The sequence below is a fragment of the Phodopus roborovskii genome, unplaced genomic scaffold (genome assembly GCF_943737965.1).
Source record: "Phodopus roborovskii unplaced genomic scaffold, PHOROB, whole genome shotgun sequence".
In the NCBI taxonomy this organism is placed as follows: domain Eukaryota; kingdom Metazoa; phylum Chordata; class Mammalia; order Rodentia; family Cricetidae; genus Phodopus; species Phodopus roborovskii.
Genome location: NW_026126433.1, coordinates 53595560 through 53612437, shown reverse-complemented (window position 1 = coordinate 53612437; position 16878 = coordinate 53595560). Strand labels below are relative to the sequence as shown.

General features: G+C 43.9%; 1 protein-coding gene across 1 annotated transcript in view; it reads left to right on the top strand.

Moving 5' to 3' along the window:
• Positions 1-2196: 2196 nt before the first annotated feature.
• The window catches only part of Mark1 (microtubule affinity regulating kinase 1), a 101016-nt gene continuing 86334 nt past the window's right edge, over positions 2197-16878 (top strand). Inside the window, exon 1 of the mRNA XM_051186509.1 lies at positions 2197-2350. Within this exon, the coding sequence (XP_051042466.1) occupies positions 2300-2350 (51 nt within the window). The 5' untranslated portion in view covers positions 2197-2299. The remainder of the gene's footprint in view (positions 2351-16878) is intronic.

The following is a 16878-nucleotide window of genomic DNA, read 5'->3' as shown; positions in this document are numbered from 1 at the left end:
AAAGTACTTTCTGTGAGGAAGACACTGGGCCTGGATCCTGGGCTCTCCTTTGAGCTCTGTCTTTAATTAGCCTTATCCCTTACAGGGGTGAGTTCACAGGTTCTGTGACTGGTGCAAGACTGGACACTTCCCTACATCCCAGCTATCCTATTCTGTGTCTCATTACCCTGATGCAGCTATGGTCATGAATAAGTCAATTCAGCAGAAGTTTGTAAAACATAAACAAATATGCCTGTCAGGGTCACCACAAGGATGAGGACATAGATAATAGGCAAACATCCTCTGATCGGTGAAATCCAAGCTACAGATGCAAGAAACAATACTGTGTTAGCAGGGTTCAGTGCGGCTGCTGTGTGAACAGCCTTCAACTGATCAGAAAAGCATAAACTCATGCTTCAGTATACCTAGGTGAACCCAGATTTCAGAAGTGTGACACACCATAGTTCAAGCTGTGGCCTTGCGATTAGTTCCAAAGCCTGGGTGCTACTTGAGTAGTAGTAGAGACCACCAAAGGGGTCTTGTGATTTTCATTTGCTCTGTGGAATTGAGAAACATAAACAACATAGGATGCTAGAGAAATAAATATGCAGCTGGTGTTATGGAAGTGACTACATACCGTGTGAGAAATTACACACACACACACACACACACACACACACACACACACACACACACACATTCCCTCAAGATATGTGTTTGCTATTTTTAGGCCCATGTTTTAAGGGTCAAGTGTTAAGGTTTCAGAAACAACTTTTAATGAGTCAGGATAAAAACCATCTGGTGCAGGAATTCTTCCTTCAAACAGATGCATTCAAGAAAGAAAAGGAATTTCCCATCGTCCCAAGATTCCCCGTTTGAGGTTGAAGAAAGCTGCTTAACAAAACCCATCAATCTTGCCCCATCTAACTCTCCTTTTATCTCCCTGCCTATCCACGAAGGAATAATGTGTGTGTGTGTGGGGGGGGGGACTGGAGAGAAAAGGAATACAATACTGGAGACAGCAAGGTTTTTTATCCTAGAGGCCAGGTGTGCAGAACATCAGAATAAGGACAGGAACATACTGTATTGGGACAAAGTACAACACACGATGTATACAAGACCCAAGGAGAGGCAGGTGGATGGAAGGGTAAGAAAGCCACCTGGGAAAGAAGAGTTCCAGGCCACAGTCACAGACAGCCTTCTACTCTCCCCAATAAACTGGCCTAAGTGACACTTCCTTGTATCCCAGGAAGTGACGATCAGCCAATGTAGACACCGTGATTCCCAAGTCGCGCCCACTCCAGGGATGCTGTGGGGTGTGGGGAGCCCTCTCCTTCCACACGCTTTCTGGGCCAGCTCCTTACAGGAGGCTTCTGTGCCTTTTGTGCGGTCCTGACCCTGAACACCACCTCGGGGGCAGAAGGGGGCCGAAAAGGAGGCTCGAGGCAAGCTATCAAAGGGGCGACAACTTCAGGATGGTACCCCATGCTCCCTCCAGTGACACACACACAAATGCACCATTAAAACAAAAACAAAACGGGGGAAGGAGGGCACTGTGACTCGTTCGCACCCACACACCGTGTCCCCACTGCTGCTTTCAAATCCACGCAAGAAGCAAAACCAAACCGCGAGGCAGCGGAGGTTCCGAGGACACAACCAGATGGGCGGGTGGGGCGAGTCCCACACGAAACCCGGCGGGGCTGGCGGAGGCGGCCCCGCATCCCTAATGAGGGGATGAATGGAGAGGCCCCCCGGCTGGCGCCCGCCCACCCGGCGGCGGCGGCCAAGAGCCTCGGGGCGCTGCGTGCCGCGCCCGCCCGCCCGCCCGTCCGCCCGCTCGGCGCGCACCGGCTCGGGCCGCGGAGGGCTCCGGCTGAGCGCGGCGGGGACGGCGCGGAGCGGCGCGCGGGCTCGGGGCCGCGGGGCCCGGCGCGGATGCGGCAGCGGCAGCGGCGGCGGTGGCGGCGGCGCTCACCTGAGGCGGCGCGCGGGGGGCGCTGTCAGGGCCGCGCTCGCCCGGCGCCGGCGCCGCACTGAGGCAGCTCCCGGGCGCTCGCCCGCTCTCCAGCCAGCCCGCGCGCGACCCGCCGCGCCCGACCGGCGTCCCCGCAGCCCGGCCCCCGCGTCCTCGCCCGCCTTCCCGCCCCGCGGCCTGCGGGAGCCGCGCGCTCCCCGGTGCGGCCTGCTCGCTCGCTCTCTCGCCCGCTCGTCCGCCCGCCCGCGCGCGCTCGCCAGCCCGCCGGCCCGCCCGCCCTCGCCGAAGCCCTCCGCGGCCCGCGACCCGCCGGACCCCCCGGCTCGACCCCTCCGCCCGCGCAAGATGTCGGCGCGGACGCCATTGCCCACGGTGAACGAGCGGGACACAGAGAACGTGAGTGCCCGGAGCCTCCGGCGCGGCCACCTGGACGAGCCCGGCCTGACCCCTACCCCGTCCTTCCCCTCCCCACGCGGGGAGGCCGGGGCCGCCCTCTGCTCAGGGGTGGTCCTGCCTGAGGGGACGGGGACAGAGAGGACGGAGGGCAGAGGGTGGGCATCTAGGATGGCTTGGTGACGACCCCAGCATTCTGCACTCCCCCACACCCCAGTGAATGGATGCTTGGCGACAGCCCGCAAGCCAGCTGAACCTCTTACACCGCGGCTGCCTTGCGATCCTTCAGCCCTTTGCTTTTCTGGATCTTTGAGTCCTTTTGAGAACATGCAACCCCCCCCCCCCCACCACCACCACCACCACACCCGCACTGCCCCATGACTTTGCTTTTTGTAAAATCAGGTTCGCATTGGGTGGGGTGGGGGGAGAGCATGGTCACCTTAGGGATAAAGAAGGCAATGAAGTTGAGGGTGTGTGTGTGTGTGTGTGTGTGTGTGTGTGTGTGTGTGTGTGTCTTTATATCACTGTAATACTCTCGTGTGTGTGTGTGTGTGTGTGTGTGTGTGTGTGTGTCTTTATATCACTGTAATACTCTCAGTAGCGATGAGTGGAAGAATTTCACTTACAGCTTCTGTAGCCCCAAGGTGAGAGAGAAAATGTTTTAAAGCCCCAGGAAGCCAAGGGGCTTCTCTTCCTCAAATCCCACCGTTCATGACTCAAGGACAGGTTCTGAGTACCCCTTCTCCTTGGAGTGTCACCAGGTACATTTCTTTGAAGGGAGGATTTTTTCCCCCTGTGTCTGATCAAATTGCCCTCAAGAGTTTGTTGTTGTTTTTAATTTTTAAAAATCAAGGTTGAGATGGTGTTTGGACTCTTAAAAACTAAGAGAACAAGGCCAGTTGTATTTTCGCCTTCTGAAAAGTAGGATCATCTGTGTTCACGTGTGTACACGTGAAAGGTGTCTCTCTGTCACTGTTGTTTTAACATCCTCATGACTTGCAAAGGGGCCCCTGAGGCTCCAGAGCGTCTGGTCTGATTGCCCAACGAGTTTTAAGGAGCTAGGGGGTTCTAGGTTTTGGTTGGCTGCCCAGAGCTGCCTGGTTGTCTACTGACCTCATCAGTCCTACAGTGCTTATTGTACGAGTGCCAAAGTAAAAATCCTGAAGGGCTTTGGTGTTCTGAGACAAAAGATGGGAGAGGACAGACAGGCACGCTCACTTTTTGAAATGTGTGAGAAACATAAACACTGTGTTTAATTGAGACATTCGGGGAATCACAGAAATTTACGATAATTATTGGAAGGGAAAAGAATGAATTCTCCCAAGACCATTGTTAGAAGAGCTAGGGAGATGTTGGGTATGCTTTGTCCTCTCCTGTGTCATACATTTAAAGCTATAAAGACACCGGGGCTGTCTCCATCATACATTATAGCTTAATTTGCATCATACTTGTTTTAGAGCTGGAATTGCTACATAATTTTCACTAGGAGGTTAAAGGAGGTTGAAAAAAGATAAAGAATTTGGTGGAATAGATTTTTAAAGTCCTTGCAAGAATTAATTTAAAATAATCCTGTCATTCTGGAGTGAGAATGAGAAATCAAACAGATGATGACCTTTGTTTTTATTAATAGAATTCTGTGCGTGTTAACCTAGGAGTGGCGTGCATGTTGTTTGATTTTTGTCTTTGTTTTTTGGCTACTGCACCTCTTTTTTTAGGCTGGTAGGATAGCATGCTTCATACAGACTTGAGATTGCATTATAGAAATATGCAACAAGGAACTGTACCGCACACAGCTTCTCATGTAAGAACAAAAGAGCAGCAAGGATACTTCAAAGCTAAGCAGTGTTAGCATTATGAGTTTTGATGTGCCTTCTGTTGTGCAGTCGGAGAGGGCTTGTGCCTGTAAGCTCGTGTGCCTTGTTTCTGAATATGTTCTTTTGGATACTCTACACAGCCTTGTTCCTGTCTGGGTATGTAACCGTCTCTCCATTTAGCTTACTTTATCTACATCCTAATTATCTCCCAATTGCCGTGGAAAATATCTACTCTGCTATGGCTGTTAATTAATCAACGAGTATGCACTTAACGCTGTGTTTTGAGCTGAAAGGGAATGCAGAAGGGCCTAAGACAAGGCCTCCTTCCCCCACCCCCACTAAGAGCTGAGGGAAGAGATAAATGCAATCCCAAATAGGGTACAGTAGAAGACTGTGTGTAGCTAGGTCTAAATTGGCTTCTAAGTGTTCCAGGTGTTTATCAAAGAGGCCACTGCTGGAGGCTGATCACTGAAGTGGTGAGTGGCACTATTCATGTCCCTTACCTCCCATCATTGGAATAGAGTAACAAACTTACTTGTCAGGGATGTGGTAATGCGACCATGGTGGCCAAGATCCACACTTGTTTGTGTTCATATGTATTTTTAAGTATATTCATACATGTCATTTTAAAGATATTTATACAAATGTTTACTTGTATGAGGTAGTAAAGCCTTCTAGGTCTTTGGGTATTTAAGACTGTAGTCAAGACTCTTAGAAATTAAAATAAGTAATTTTTAAAAATCAGTATTATATCAAAGGTAACATAAACATTTTGTGTGTGTGTGTGTGTGTGTGTGTGTGTGTGTGTGTGTGTGTGCGCGCGCGCGCGCGCGTGTATTGATGTTTTACCTGCATGCATCTCTGTGTGAGTGTGAAGTCTCCTGGAACTGGAATTCTAGACAGCAGGAAGGTGCCATGTGGGTGCTGGAAATTGAACCTGAGTCTTCTGGAAGAACAGTCAGTGCTCTTAACCACTGAGCCATTTCTCCAGCCCCCATAAACATTTCTTAAACACACACACACACACACACACACACACACACACAAACAGAGAGAGAGAGAGAGAGAACATATACACATATACAATTTCTAATCTTTTCCCATGTCATGGATGCATGCTAAGATGTGAAACCCCAGGAGGGAGTGTGTAGCCTGGGTGTCTAACCCCTTCCATGTGCAATAGAGAAAGACTTGCTTTTGGGGAGAATTCAGGGTGCTCATGCAACAGTCTGCAGTCTGCTTAATGGTGGTTTGTGTGCGCCTTGGTGATAGGCTTTACCTGGCTAAATATAACAGGGTATAACAATCCTCTGAAGGCAGTAAACTTCATAAGTGAGGTAGAAAAGACATGTTACAAAGTATAGAATTGCAAAATGTGTTTGATTTTTAGGTTATAAAGAGTAAGTCTAGAAAGATAGAAACATGTTTGGAAAATGTGGTTTTCTTTTTTCTTTTTTACTGTCAGGTCATTCCTGGATAATTCCAGTATGGGTTTAGGAACTATATTAGAATATATTAATAAATGTGTTTCTCTCTTCAATGAAACAATTTTATAAGTGTTTTGGAAAACCTCAGATGACATTCCTGTTGGTGGGTCAGCAATGCCCTAGCTGGTTTACTGTGTTGAAATGATGCTGTGTACCTTATTGGAGATTGGTGTGAAGAAAGTCGATGTGATTATTTTGGGGATGCCTTAATCTTCTAAGTTTGGGTAGGTTCAAAAGCTTGACTAAACCTTTTGCTGGTGTCTTTGCATAGATTGGAACTTCATGTGGCAACTGTAATGAGCGCCTACAGTAACTAAGGTGGCCGGCCAGCAGCGGGTTGTTCAGAGACCACTGTTACATACAGATGGAAAGACAAGTGGATTGCACACATAACACTACCCTTGGCTCTGCTCAGGGCTCCCTGCATGAGTCCCAGTACCTGTTGCCTTGCCGTGCACTTGATGCCTGGCTTGTCTGCTCTGTGCTGTCCTTGCCTGGCTCGGTGACTAATGTATGTAAGAGATCATTGCTGTGACATTCCCTTTTGAGTCAGTTCGGTTATCATCAAATGAAGGGTAGATGTCATGATACACCGCCCAAGCCTGAAGGCCTCAGAGGGTCGGTCAAGTGACCTGCCCAAGGTCATAATAGGCTTCTGACCTCTTAAACTGTTGCTCTCCTCTGGTTATTGTTTCTGAGAGGTGGTTTGTTTGGTTTTGACTTAGAGAATTAGAAAGAGCACACATGTCCCGTATGGGAGGAAGAACAGGATATGCTTTTCTTAACTACTTCTGGCCCTTTACCACTTAGTCGCCTGCAGTGCCCTGCCCTTTCCCCATTATCTCACACTTATAACTCCTTTGTGGCTTGCCTTGCAGCATTCAGTAGTACTCTGCAGCATTCAGTAGTACTCCTGAGATCGCTTTTGTAGCTGAGCACTGGTGAATTGTATGAAGTCCAGGCTCATGACCTCCAGAGTGGCCGTCCAGACAGACATTTAACTGTCGTTTCTCCATCTTACTGCTGTTATTCAATCTTGTTTTGTTGAACCCCCCTTTTTGTTTTTGTTTGTTTGTTTGTTTTGAGTGTTTGTAGGCAGGTACCATGGCATGAGTGTGGAGGTCAGAGGATAACTTTGAGGAATCTCTCCTCCCACTGTGTGAATGCAAGGATTAGTCTGTCATATCAGTGGCAAGCACTGTTACTGTCCCCTAGCTGTCTCATTAGCCTTCTGTGTTTCCTGAAAGCCTACAGTGGGCACAATTAGCTATTTGGCTTGAATTTTCAAATAACAACCCTCATTACTTGTGTCTATCTGAGGCTTTCTTCTGGAGCTGGTTTTCTTTCTCCTGATGACCATCTTTGGAGGTTCTTTTGGTGAACCTAGACATGGTGGCATAAGCGTGTAAACTCAGCACTCAGGAGGTGGAGGCAGGAGGATCCCAAGTTTGAGATCAGCCTGGGTTATAATATAGAGTAAGACCTTGTCTCAAAAGGAGAAAAAAAAAAGTTGTATTGGTTAACTATAGGTATTTGTAATTTTTTTGTTGTTGTTGTTGCTTATGGAGACAGGATCTCACTATGTAGCGGTGGCTGTTTTGAAACTCACTGTAGGCTTGCCTTGAACTCACAGAGATCCACTTGCTTCTGACTTCTGAGTGCCTGGCTTGTAATTTTTTTTTTTTTTTTTTTTAAATCTGAAAGTAGTTTGCCTTTATTATTGGAAGACAGTTTTTCTCAGTCTGTATCTCTAGATTGTTGGTTTAATTTCTTTAAGGGGTCAGAAAATTGTATCCCATTGTCTTCTGATCACACTGTTTCTGGTAGAAGTCATCTGATAACTGGCAAGCTGTCATCTTTTCTTTTTCTTAATTAAAATATAATTAAATCATTTCTCCCTTTCCTTCCTTCCTATGCACACTTCCCTCAAATTCATGGTGTCCTTTTGATTGCTGTTCTATACACATACATACATATGCCTGTTGTTACATATAGTGTGTGTGTGTATGTGTATGTGTGTGCCCATATATAAAAACATGATTAGTCCATTTTGTGTTACTTTGTGTGTATGATTTCAGGGTTGGCCTCTTGGTAATGAATACCAATTGGGGGACTCTTCCCTGGGGAAAACTATTTCTCTCTCTCTCAACTCTCTCTGTCTCCCTCCTTCCCTCCCTTCCCCCCCCTCTCTCTTTCTCTCTCTCTGTCTGTCTGTCACTCTCAGCATTCCTTATTTGCCTTAATCCTTTGTGGGATTTCTCCCTGCCATATTGGCATGTCTATTGGTGTCTGTCTCTTTAAGGTTCTTTTTGTGTGTGTGTGTGTGTGTGTGTGTGTGTGTGTGTGTGTTGGAGTTTTACTGTAGTGTGTTTAGGTATAGGTTTATTTTCATCCTGTTTGCATGTTTTCAAAACTTCTGGGTGCCACTTGATGATTATAGTTTTAATCTCTCTTTTTCCTCTAGTGTCTTTCTTACACTTACATTGGCTCCCCAGATGCTTTACTATCCTCATTTTTCTTCCTAGTTCATTGTTTTTCTAAACGATGAGCTGTATAGTTGTTAAGTTCTGCCTTTGTAGATCCCTGACTTTCACCAGTTTAGAAATGTGTCTTGGCTTAGCTCTGTTCTCTCTTGTGTCTCTGGTCTCTCAGCTCTGCTGAACTTTCATTCTGTCCTCCATATGACCTAACCCTAATTCATGTTTTTTCCCTACCTTGTTGCTTCTTTGTAGTACAATCTGCAGTGCAATCTGTAATGTTTAGATATGTCTGTTTTTAATTGTATTTAAATCGCTCCCAACCTGTCTGTTGATTTTTTTAAAATTGTGTTTAAAAATACCTTTCACTAGAGAGATCTGCTTTTGTGAATATTTAGGTGGGTGGTGTAGTATTATTACCTGTAAACAGTGTTAGCCAAATAGCTAATTTTATGTTGCAGGACTGAAACTTTGCCAGACAGTGACTCTCTCCTCTTTCTTTCCTCCAGCTCCTGGCAAACACAACATTGCTTTGATGATTTTAATTACTTTATTCATAAAAATATAGTCATGTAGTATTTATCTTTTTGTGATTGGTATATTTTATTTTCCATAGTGCCCATAAGGTTCATCTGCATTTGAGTATATGACAAAATGGCTTCCTTTTTTATGAATGAATACTATTCTGTTGTGAGTATATAGTGTATTTTATTCATCCAGTCATCTATTGATGTATATGTAGTTTGCTTCTACTTCTAGCATAAATGTTTCAAAAAACATGGGAATGAAAATATCTCTTGGAGATCCTGATTTCAATTCTTTTGCATAAATACCAAGAAGTGGAGCTGACTGGTTATATTCTTAATTTGCAAAGGAACTTCCATGTTGTTTTTCATAGACTTTCCGACTTTTTATGTCTTCAACAATGATGCATAAGTTCTGGTTTCTCTATCCTTCAGCTCAGAATATTGGCAACTCTTGTTATTTCAGTTTTGATGATAACAGTCATAGGTAGGGATATAGTACAGTGGCCCTTGCTTACCATGTGCAGGACCCTGGGTTCAGTTCTCAGAACTATAGATAAAACAAAACACTGCTTGATTATAGCCACCCTAACAAGTGGTACTTTGTTGTGGTTCTGGTGTTTTTGTTTTGTTTCATGATTAACAATGTTGAGCCTATTTTGTTATACCTGTTGGCCATTTGTTTATAGTGTTTGGGAAAATGTCTATTCAAGTCTTGTGCATATTCTAAAATCAGGTTGTTTACCTGTTTGCTATTGAAGTGTAAGAAGTTCCTGATAGGTTTTGGATATTAACTCCACACACTTCATGGCTTGTAGATATTTTCTTCCATTCTTCAGGTTCTCTTTCCTGTATCTTCCCTGTGGTCTTTGCCCTAGTCTTCCTCATCCACTTTTACTTTGATAGCCTGAGTTGCTATCACATCCAGTAAATCATTGCCACGACTTACATCATGATGCTTTTTCCTGACATTTTCTTCTAGGAGTTCTATAGCTCAAGTGTTACAGTTCAATCTTTAACCTGTTTTGAGCCTGTTTCTTATTTGTATTATAGGATGAGTGTCCAGTTCCACCCTGTTGTTGATGATTATTTAGAATATTCAGAGTTCTTTGTGGCTCTTTTTGAATCATATGATGTTGTCTTAGTCAGGTTTCTGTTGCTGTGAAGAGACACCGTGACCACAGCAAATATATAAAAGAAAAACATTTACTTAGGAGAGAAGACATTTAATTGGGTGGCCTACATTTTCAGCGGTTTAGTCCATCATCATCATGGTAGGACACGGTGGCATGCAGGCAGGCATGGTGCTGGAGCAGGAGCTGAGAGTCTTACATCTTGAGTCACACAGGCAGCAGGAATGGTCTGTATCACTGGGTGTGGTTTGAGCACATATGAGACCTCAAAGTCTGCCTCCACAGTGACACACTCCTCCAATAGGATAGTTCCTTGTTAGTGATAGATACACATCTGATTTTGTGTGTGTGATGATGATGATGATGCTGATTTTGGATCCTGAAAAGTTTTTGCAATTGTATGTTGTTTGTCAGGTTTTTGTGGGACATAGTTGCATTTAAGATTGTCTCATCTACACACAGAGATATTTTTACTCCTTCCTTCCTAATTTGAATGTCTTCTTTTTCTTGTAGAATTGTATGGGCTAAGAGTTCCAGAACAATGTTGAATAGAAGTGATGAGGTTGTTCATTTAACATTGTTTCTAATCTTAGAGGAAATTTTTGTTTGTTCTATCCTACCATTAACTGCTGTGTGCGCTATGAGCTTCTCTTAAATGATCTTTATGACACTGAGATAATTTCATCCCATTCTTTGGGTGTTGCACTAGATCTCGCCTAACACAAATACCTACATTTAAAATCTGTGTCTATGGGAATTATTAAAGCATTTTAATTGTTCTTGTATTGATGAGGAGTGTGCCACACTGATTTTGTATATTGAGCCATCTTTGTATCTCAGGTGTGAACTATGGTATATGAGACTTTTAACATTTAATGGACTTGGGTTTGCTCATTTTGCATTGCTTGTTTTGAGAGCTTCTGTGGCTGTTTATAGTCACTAGGCATGTTGGCCTGTGGCTTTCTTTTCCTATAGTACTTTCTTAGTTGTTGGTATCAGTGTAATGCCGTATTTGTACATGAGTTGGATAGTATTTTCTCCTCTTTGGTTTATGGGAGAGCTTGGAAAGACAGGTGTCAATCTTCTTTAAATGTTTGCTTACTTCATCAGTAAAGCTGTGCGTTCTTGGCCTTTCTTTATTCAAAGGTTTCTGACTGCTGAATTAGAGTTTTCCAGAGGAATATATTTAATTTCAACAAGTTTGTTTGTTTTCCAGTTCTGCTGTTCTTTACTTCTAGATTCACACCATTAGAGTTGGGGAAAAAATACATGGGTGTGTGTGCATGCCTATGTGTGTGTAATGTTACCCATCATGGAGAATGTTCCGAGTGTAGTGTAACTGAGAAAGATGTATATTGTGCTGCTGTTGGACATATGTAATGTTTAACTTTTTTTTCTTGTTGGGTTTTTGAAACAGTGTCTCACCACGTAGCTCAGGCTGCTCACCATGTAGCCCAGGCTGTCCTCAAACTTGCATTCCTCCCAAGTGTCAAGATTGTAGGCCTGCCCCACTATGTCCTTATGGGGTGCTTCTGATGTGTCCATTTGGTCTATGATGTTGTTCAAGGCCTCATTTCTTTATTGATCTTCTGTCTGGTTGTTGTATCCATTACTGCATGTAGAGTATTGAAATTCATTACTGTTGTGTTGCTGTCTAGTTTTGCCCCTGACTCTCTGTCAGTGTTTGTTTTATGCATTTAGGTTCTCTGATGTTGAGCACATGTATTTTTGTAATTGTTATATCTTCTTTATTTGATTTTTCTGTTATTATGTGATGTCCTTCTTTGTCTTATATGGCAGTTTTTAAAATTCTATTTTATCTGGTATAAATATGGCCACCCCGGCTCTCTTTCAGTGACTGCTTAAATGCAGTTGTTTTCTGTCCTTTGACTTTCAGCCTACATATGCCCTTAAATGTAAAGCGGGACTCATATTGATAGCATCTACCTGGATCTTTGTCTATATTGAAGTGTTTGATCCTTTGCATAATGTAACAAAGACCGGTGCTGTTTTAAGTGTTCTGTCAGGCTTGTCTATCTATCTTGCTGTCTGTTGTTTTTCCTGTGTGTCTCATTGGTTTTCACAGTGACATTTATAGTATACCACTGTCAGCATCTAAGCCCAGACCATCAGCATTGACCCATAGCTCTGTCTAATTCCCATATCTGATCAATTTTAATTTCATTGATTCTATTTGTAATTCTGAAAGGCTAAGATTTTCCTTTCAATCCTCTATCTTTGAAGTAGTCTCCTAGTCCTTGCTAATTTTTGTGTGATTTCATTTTCTTAAACATTTACTATGTAGAAATTTACATTTTGTTTGTGGAAAATTTGTTATCTCATGCTCCTTGATGTTTAATTTATTCTTTGTACCCATGAATGCTGTCATATGACATTTTTGTTCCTGTTTTGTTGTTGTTGTTTTCCTTTTTTTTTTTTTTTTTTTTTTTTTTTTTTTGATAGCAAATTCTTTACCTAATTTTATGTGTGTGAAACTTGGGGTTAGAGAGTGACTTCCCACAGAGAGGGGCTGTTTCTGCTCCAGTGGGAACCTGTTGACCTGGGACACTCTTGTCCAGTCAGGGAATCAGGGACCTGTGGCTTCAGCTATTAGTCTTATGGCAGGTTCAAGGCTTACAGTTTGACCCCAGGGCAATCTGTCTTCTGTGTTCACTTTCTGCTGGTCTGTCAGTCTTTCTTTTTTAGATGTTTTGATTTTGCCTTTGGATATTCTCTTTCTTCCAGTTTCACAGTGCATTAAAAGTATGTGTTTCCTGTCCCCCCCCCACCCCCAGGAAACTTCACAGTATCTTGCCTCTTCTTCAGAGAAAGAAGACTGAATTTAGGGTTTTGGAAAAGCTTCATGTAGTTTTAGGAACCTAAAAATGTGTCGCAGACTCTTCTACCTGAATACCTAAAAAATGTCTACAATTTTTGTTTTCAAGTCTTTCATTTCAAAATTTTAAAATTACTTAAATTTGCTCTTTGTCAGTTTCATACGTGTATGTTATGCATTCTAATTACTCTCACTTCCTGCCCTCCTAGCCTCCTCCCACCCCTGTCCTCTCCTCTTCTCCCTACAGAACACTTTGCCACATTCATGCCTTCTGTGAGGCAGCTCACTGAATCTTAGCAGGACTTCTATGTGACCATGGGTTTACACATTCATGCCTTCTGTGTGGCAGGTCACTGAATCTTAGCAGGACTTCTATGTGACCATGGGTTTACACATTCATGCCTTCTGTGTGGCAGGTCACTGAATCTTAGCAGGACTTCATGTGACTATGGGTTTAGAGCGCACCAGTGGATACACAGCTGAAGACAATGACTTCCCCCACTTCCAGAATCTCCAATAATTCAGCAGAGAAGAGCAGGGCCCAGAGAGCCCGTGCTCTACCCATAACTGACTGCCGACAGGGTCAGCCTTGTATAGGCTCAGCACAGGTAACCACAGTTGCAGGGATTGCAATGGCTGTGTCTAGAACATGGCATTTCATAGCCCTCCTCCCTATCTTCTGGTTCTTAATTCTCTCTGCTTCCTCTTCCTCTATCTTCCTCGAACCTTAGAGGGGGGGGGTGGTATGTCATTTACAAAAATCATAGTTGATTTTGGAAACCATTTGTTGTAGTTATTAAATGACTGGCTTTCAAAAATTGCCACTTATCGTCAAGGAGGGTAGAAGTTTGCTAGAAGAACTTCCATAGACATTTTTACAAATTCAGAGGTAGATTAAAATCTGAATAGCTTAATGAAATTAATGTAATTAAACCCACTACTATGAGGTGCTTTCTCAATGAAATCAGGTGTTACTGTACAGTGTGCTTAGAGCTTTCTGTCTTTCAGTCTCCTATATCATGTTACCAAGCCTAGATTTCACACCGGGAACAATTTTCATTGTGTACTATCACCATTGTTTGCTAACCACAGAAAAGCTTGCACTATTAGAGATCAGTACATTATGAGTTCTTTACTCTTCATTTTATTGTTCTGTTTCCTGGTGTGCATAATCTATAAGTACTTCATATGTAGTTTGTAAGTCTTTGTTAGTTTAGAGGTCCTTGGCAATGGTGTAGAGGTCCTTCAGCTATGGCATAGAGGTGATGCTGTGACCATTATCAGAGTTTAGCCTTGCTCTAGACTTGCCTGTGGTCAGAACTCTTTCTTCCTAATTAAAGTGGGGCTGCACACCAGTGTTGCTTCTGTATATTTCCTAAATTAGTGTTTTCTATATTCTTCTATTAACGATTTAAGAACCAAAGTCTACTTTCATTTATTATCAGTATAATGAGTGTATATGGGGCAGATTTTTCCTAATTCACATTCCCTAGTCTCTCTCAACACCACTAAGAATCACTGATTTATAGGACAGTGGTGGTCACACAGGTGCCTTCTTTCAGCAGAAGCTTATAGTTAGTGGCTTCAGGGAGCAGAATGGCGAAAATGATGACATTTTCATAAGCAGTGACAGCAATAGAAAATACCAGGGATTGTCTGGTTAGTAATATGGGAGATACATGAGGCACCTGAGATCGAAGTGGTTAAGGAAGAATCCACATTGTTTATGTGCTGAGCCATTATGAGACTGGACATGACAGGGAACTAAAAACCCAGAAACACCCTAAACAATAGGAGAGGCCACACAGTGCCCTCAGTTCTAGGCTGATACTGTACCAACCATCTTATCATTTTAGTTTAAGGAGTAAACAAGCCTAGGCACTGTCCAGAATCTTCATGACCTGCTGGTAAAGGGTATGGTGACAGGGTTAGCATGGCTACCTTCTTCCTGGGGTCAGAGGTGCGGCTTTCACTGCCTGAAAGAGGGTTTCTTTTATTTCCTTTTCTGTCCACCTCGTCATAATTGAAAGCAGTTGGGAGACAAAAGCAATGAAACTGAACCCTGCTCTGGAGGGACTCAGAGCCCGAAGGGAGCAGACACAGAGACTAACAAGTGCAGGAGAAAGTTACAGTACTGTCACCTGACTGAGGAGAAAGGAAACAAAGGCTGCTGGAGGTGGACCAGGACTCTCTTGCCAAGCTGCTGTGCAAGTCACACTGGTGGGAAGGTGGGAATAAGTGGGAGGGAGAGTCTTACGCCTTTAGGGAGAGGACCCCTTAGCGAGGGCTAATCCAGGGGCTACCCCAACCCTGGGAGAGGTTAAGTCCAAGGTTAGCTTGATTAGACTTGCAGACCTGGAGCCTCTATGCTTTGCAAACACTCCAGACTTCAAACCTAGCAGGCTGCTTTGTCATGGCCATGGAGAGCTTTCACTATCCCATTTGCAGACATCCTTGTCACACTAGGAAGTTTGACATACTGGAAAGCAGGCTCAAGAAAGTGCCAGTGTCTGAGGCAGAGCCTTGACCACTGCAGTCAGGCTTCTCCACGCTGCTCAGTGAGGCCTTCTGTGTCAGCCCTCTGCTGCTGGCCAATTTCAGCCCAGGGTCTCCCTTGGGGGTTAGTCAGACACTGTGCCAGGTATCTGATGGATTAGCGCATACTCTCCTCTGCAGCACTCTTAGTCTCCTTCCATCCCCTCAGCTCCTCAGCTTCCTGTTGAGCATGGCCTCTCTTCTCTATTGCAGTATCACAGCAGTCTTTGACTAAAGTCTTCCTCACTGTTTTATTGTTTGTTTTAAAACTCATTTATTTTTGACATTATAATAAAATTGCACCATTTTCTTCTCTCTGTTTTCCCTACAAATTTTCTCATATGCCCCACATTGTTCTTTGAAATTCATAAATTTCCTTTTCATAAATGGTTGTTATATATGCATACACACACACATACACACACACACACACACACACACACACACACACTCCTAAATGTGGCTGTATGATGTTACTTTCATGTATGTTTTCAGGGCTGACCATTTGGTATTGGTAAGCAATTGGTGTGTGTTACCCTGGGGAAGATTTATTTTTAAGAAACATCAGACTAGAATGTATTTTTCTTTGCCATGAATTAAGAGGATTCCCATTTCATACCGAAATCTCAAATCAGTGTCAGTATGATGGTGTGTATTAGGAGCAAGGTTAGAGACACCCATAGCAACTATCTGTTACTTAGTGCTCAGAAGGTAGTTTCTGTGAACTAAGGGTGAGGACAAACTGACACGGAGGGGCAACGAGGAGGGCTGGCATGTGCTTAAGTTGGTGATGCACTGTCAGTCTTTCTGCTTGTAGCCGTGTTGAATCCAGTCAGCCTGTGGAGGAAGATTTTCTTCTGAGTTGGATTTGTGGTTAGATCACTATCTCCTATCTTCAGTCACTTTAAGAGTGGCAGCATAGCTTTGCAAGCACAGTTTCCCCGATCTGTAACCAAGCCTGGAAAGAGAAAACAGAACTGTGATGCAAATGAAGTATGAGCTAGTTGGTCTCCGGACAGGAAGTCACTTTGCTGTCCTCTTTAGGCCCTCTCTAGTCCCCTCATTTGGGACATACAACCTTATGATCTACCTTGTACAGTTCACAGAAATGATGCACAGCTGAATAACAGACTAATTAATAGATGTCGTTGGTCCAGCTGTATTTCTTATGTGTGATTATGTTTGAGTATCACAAATGAGAAACCAGTGGCCTCTTGTTTAAACTGAAGAATTGGTGTTGGCAATGGAGCCCAGGGCCTCAGACATGCTGTGTGGCTCTCTACTGAGCCACACCAGAACCTTCCAATAACTTCTGAACTACCAGTGCCCAAAAGACATCCTAAGGAGGAATGCCGGAATACAGAAAGCTGCTCCACCTTCTCACCTACCCTCCTCTCCTAGAGGGGAGAAAAACCAAGATGGAGGGAAAACATGTCAAGGAGGAGGTTGCTCTCTCCCAGAATCCAGTCTCACATGCCTTGCTGACTCTGCTGTGGATGTAATCTGTGGCAGGCTTTCAGACTGAACGGTGTCTTTTGCAAGATTGTTCTACATGTCCTCTCTGAGATCAAGACCTCAGGGTTGCTGTATCAGTCAAGCAGTGGTGACCACAGTTGGCGGGACTGCCCTTGCTGCCTTGTGGAAACAGCCAGGGTATGCCAGGAAAATGCCCTCTCCTTTTCATACATGCATGTGTGTTTGTACAGCATATCTGTGCTGTAAATG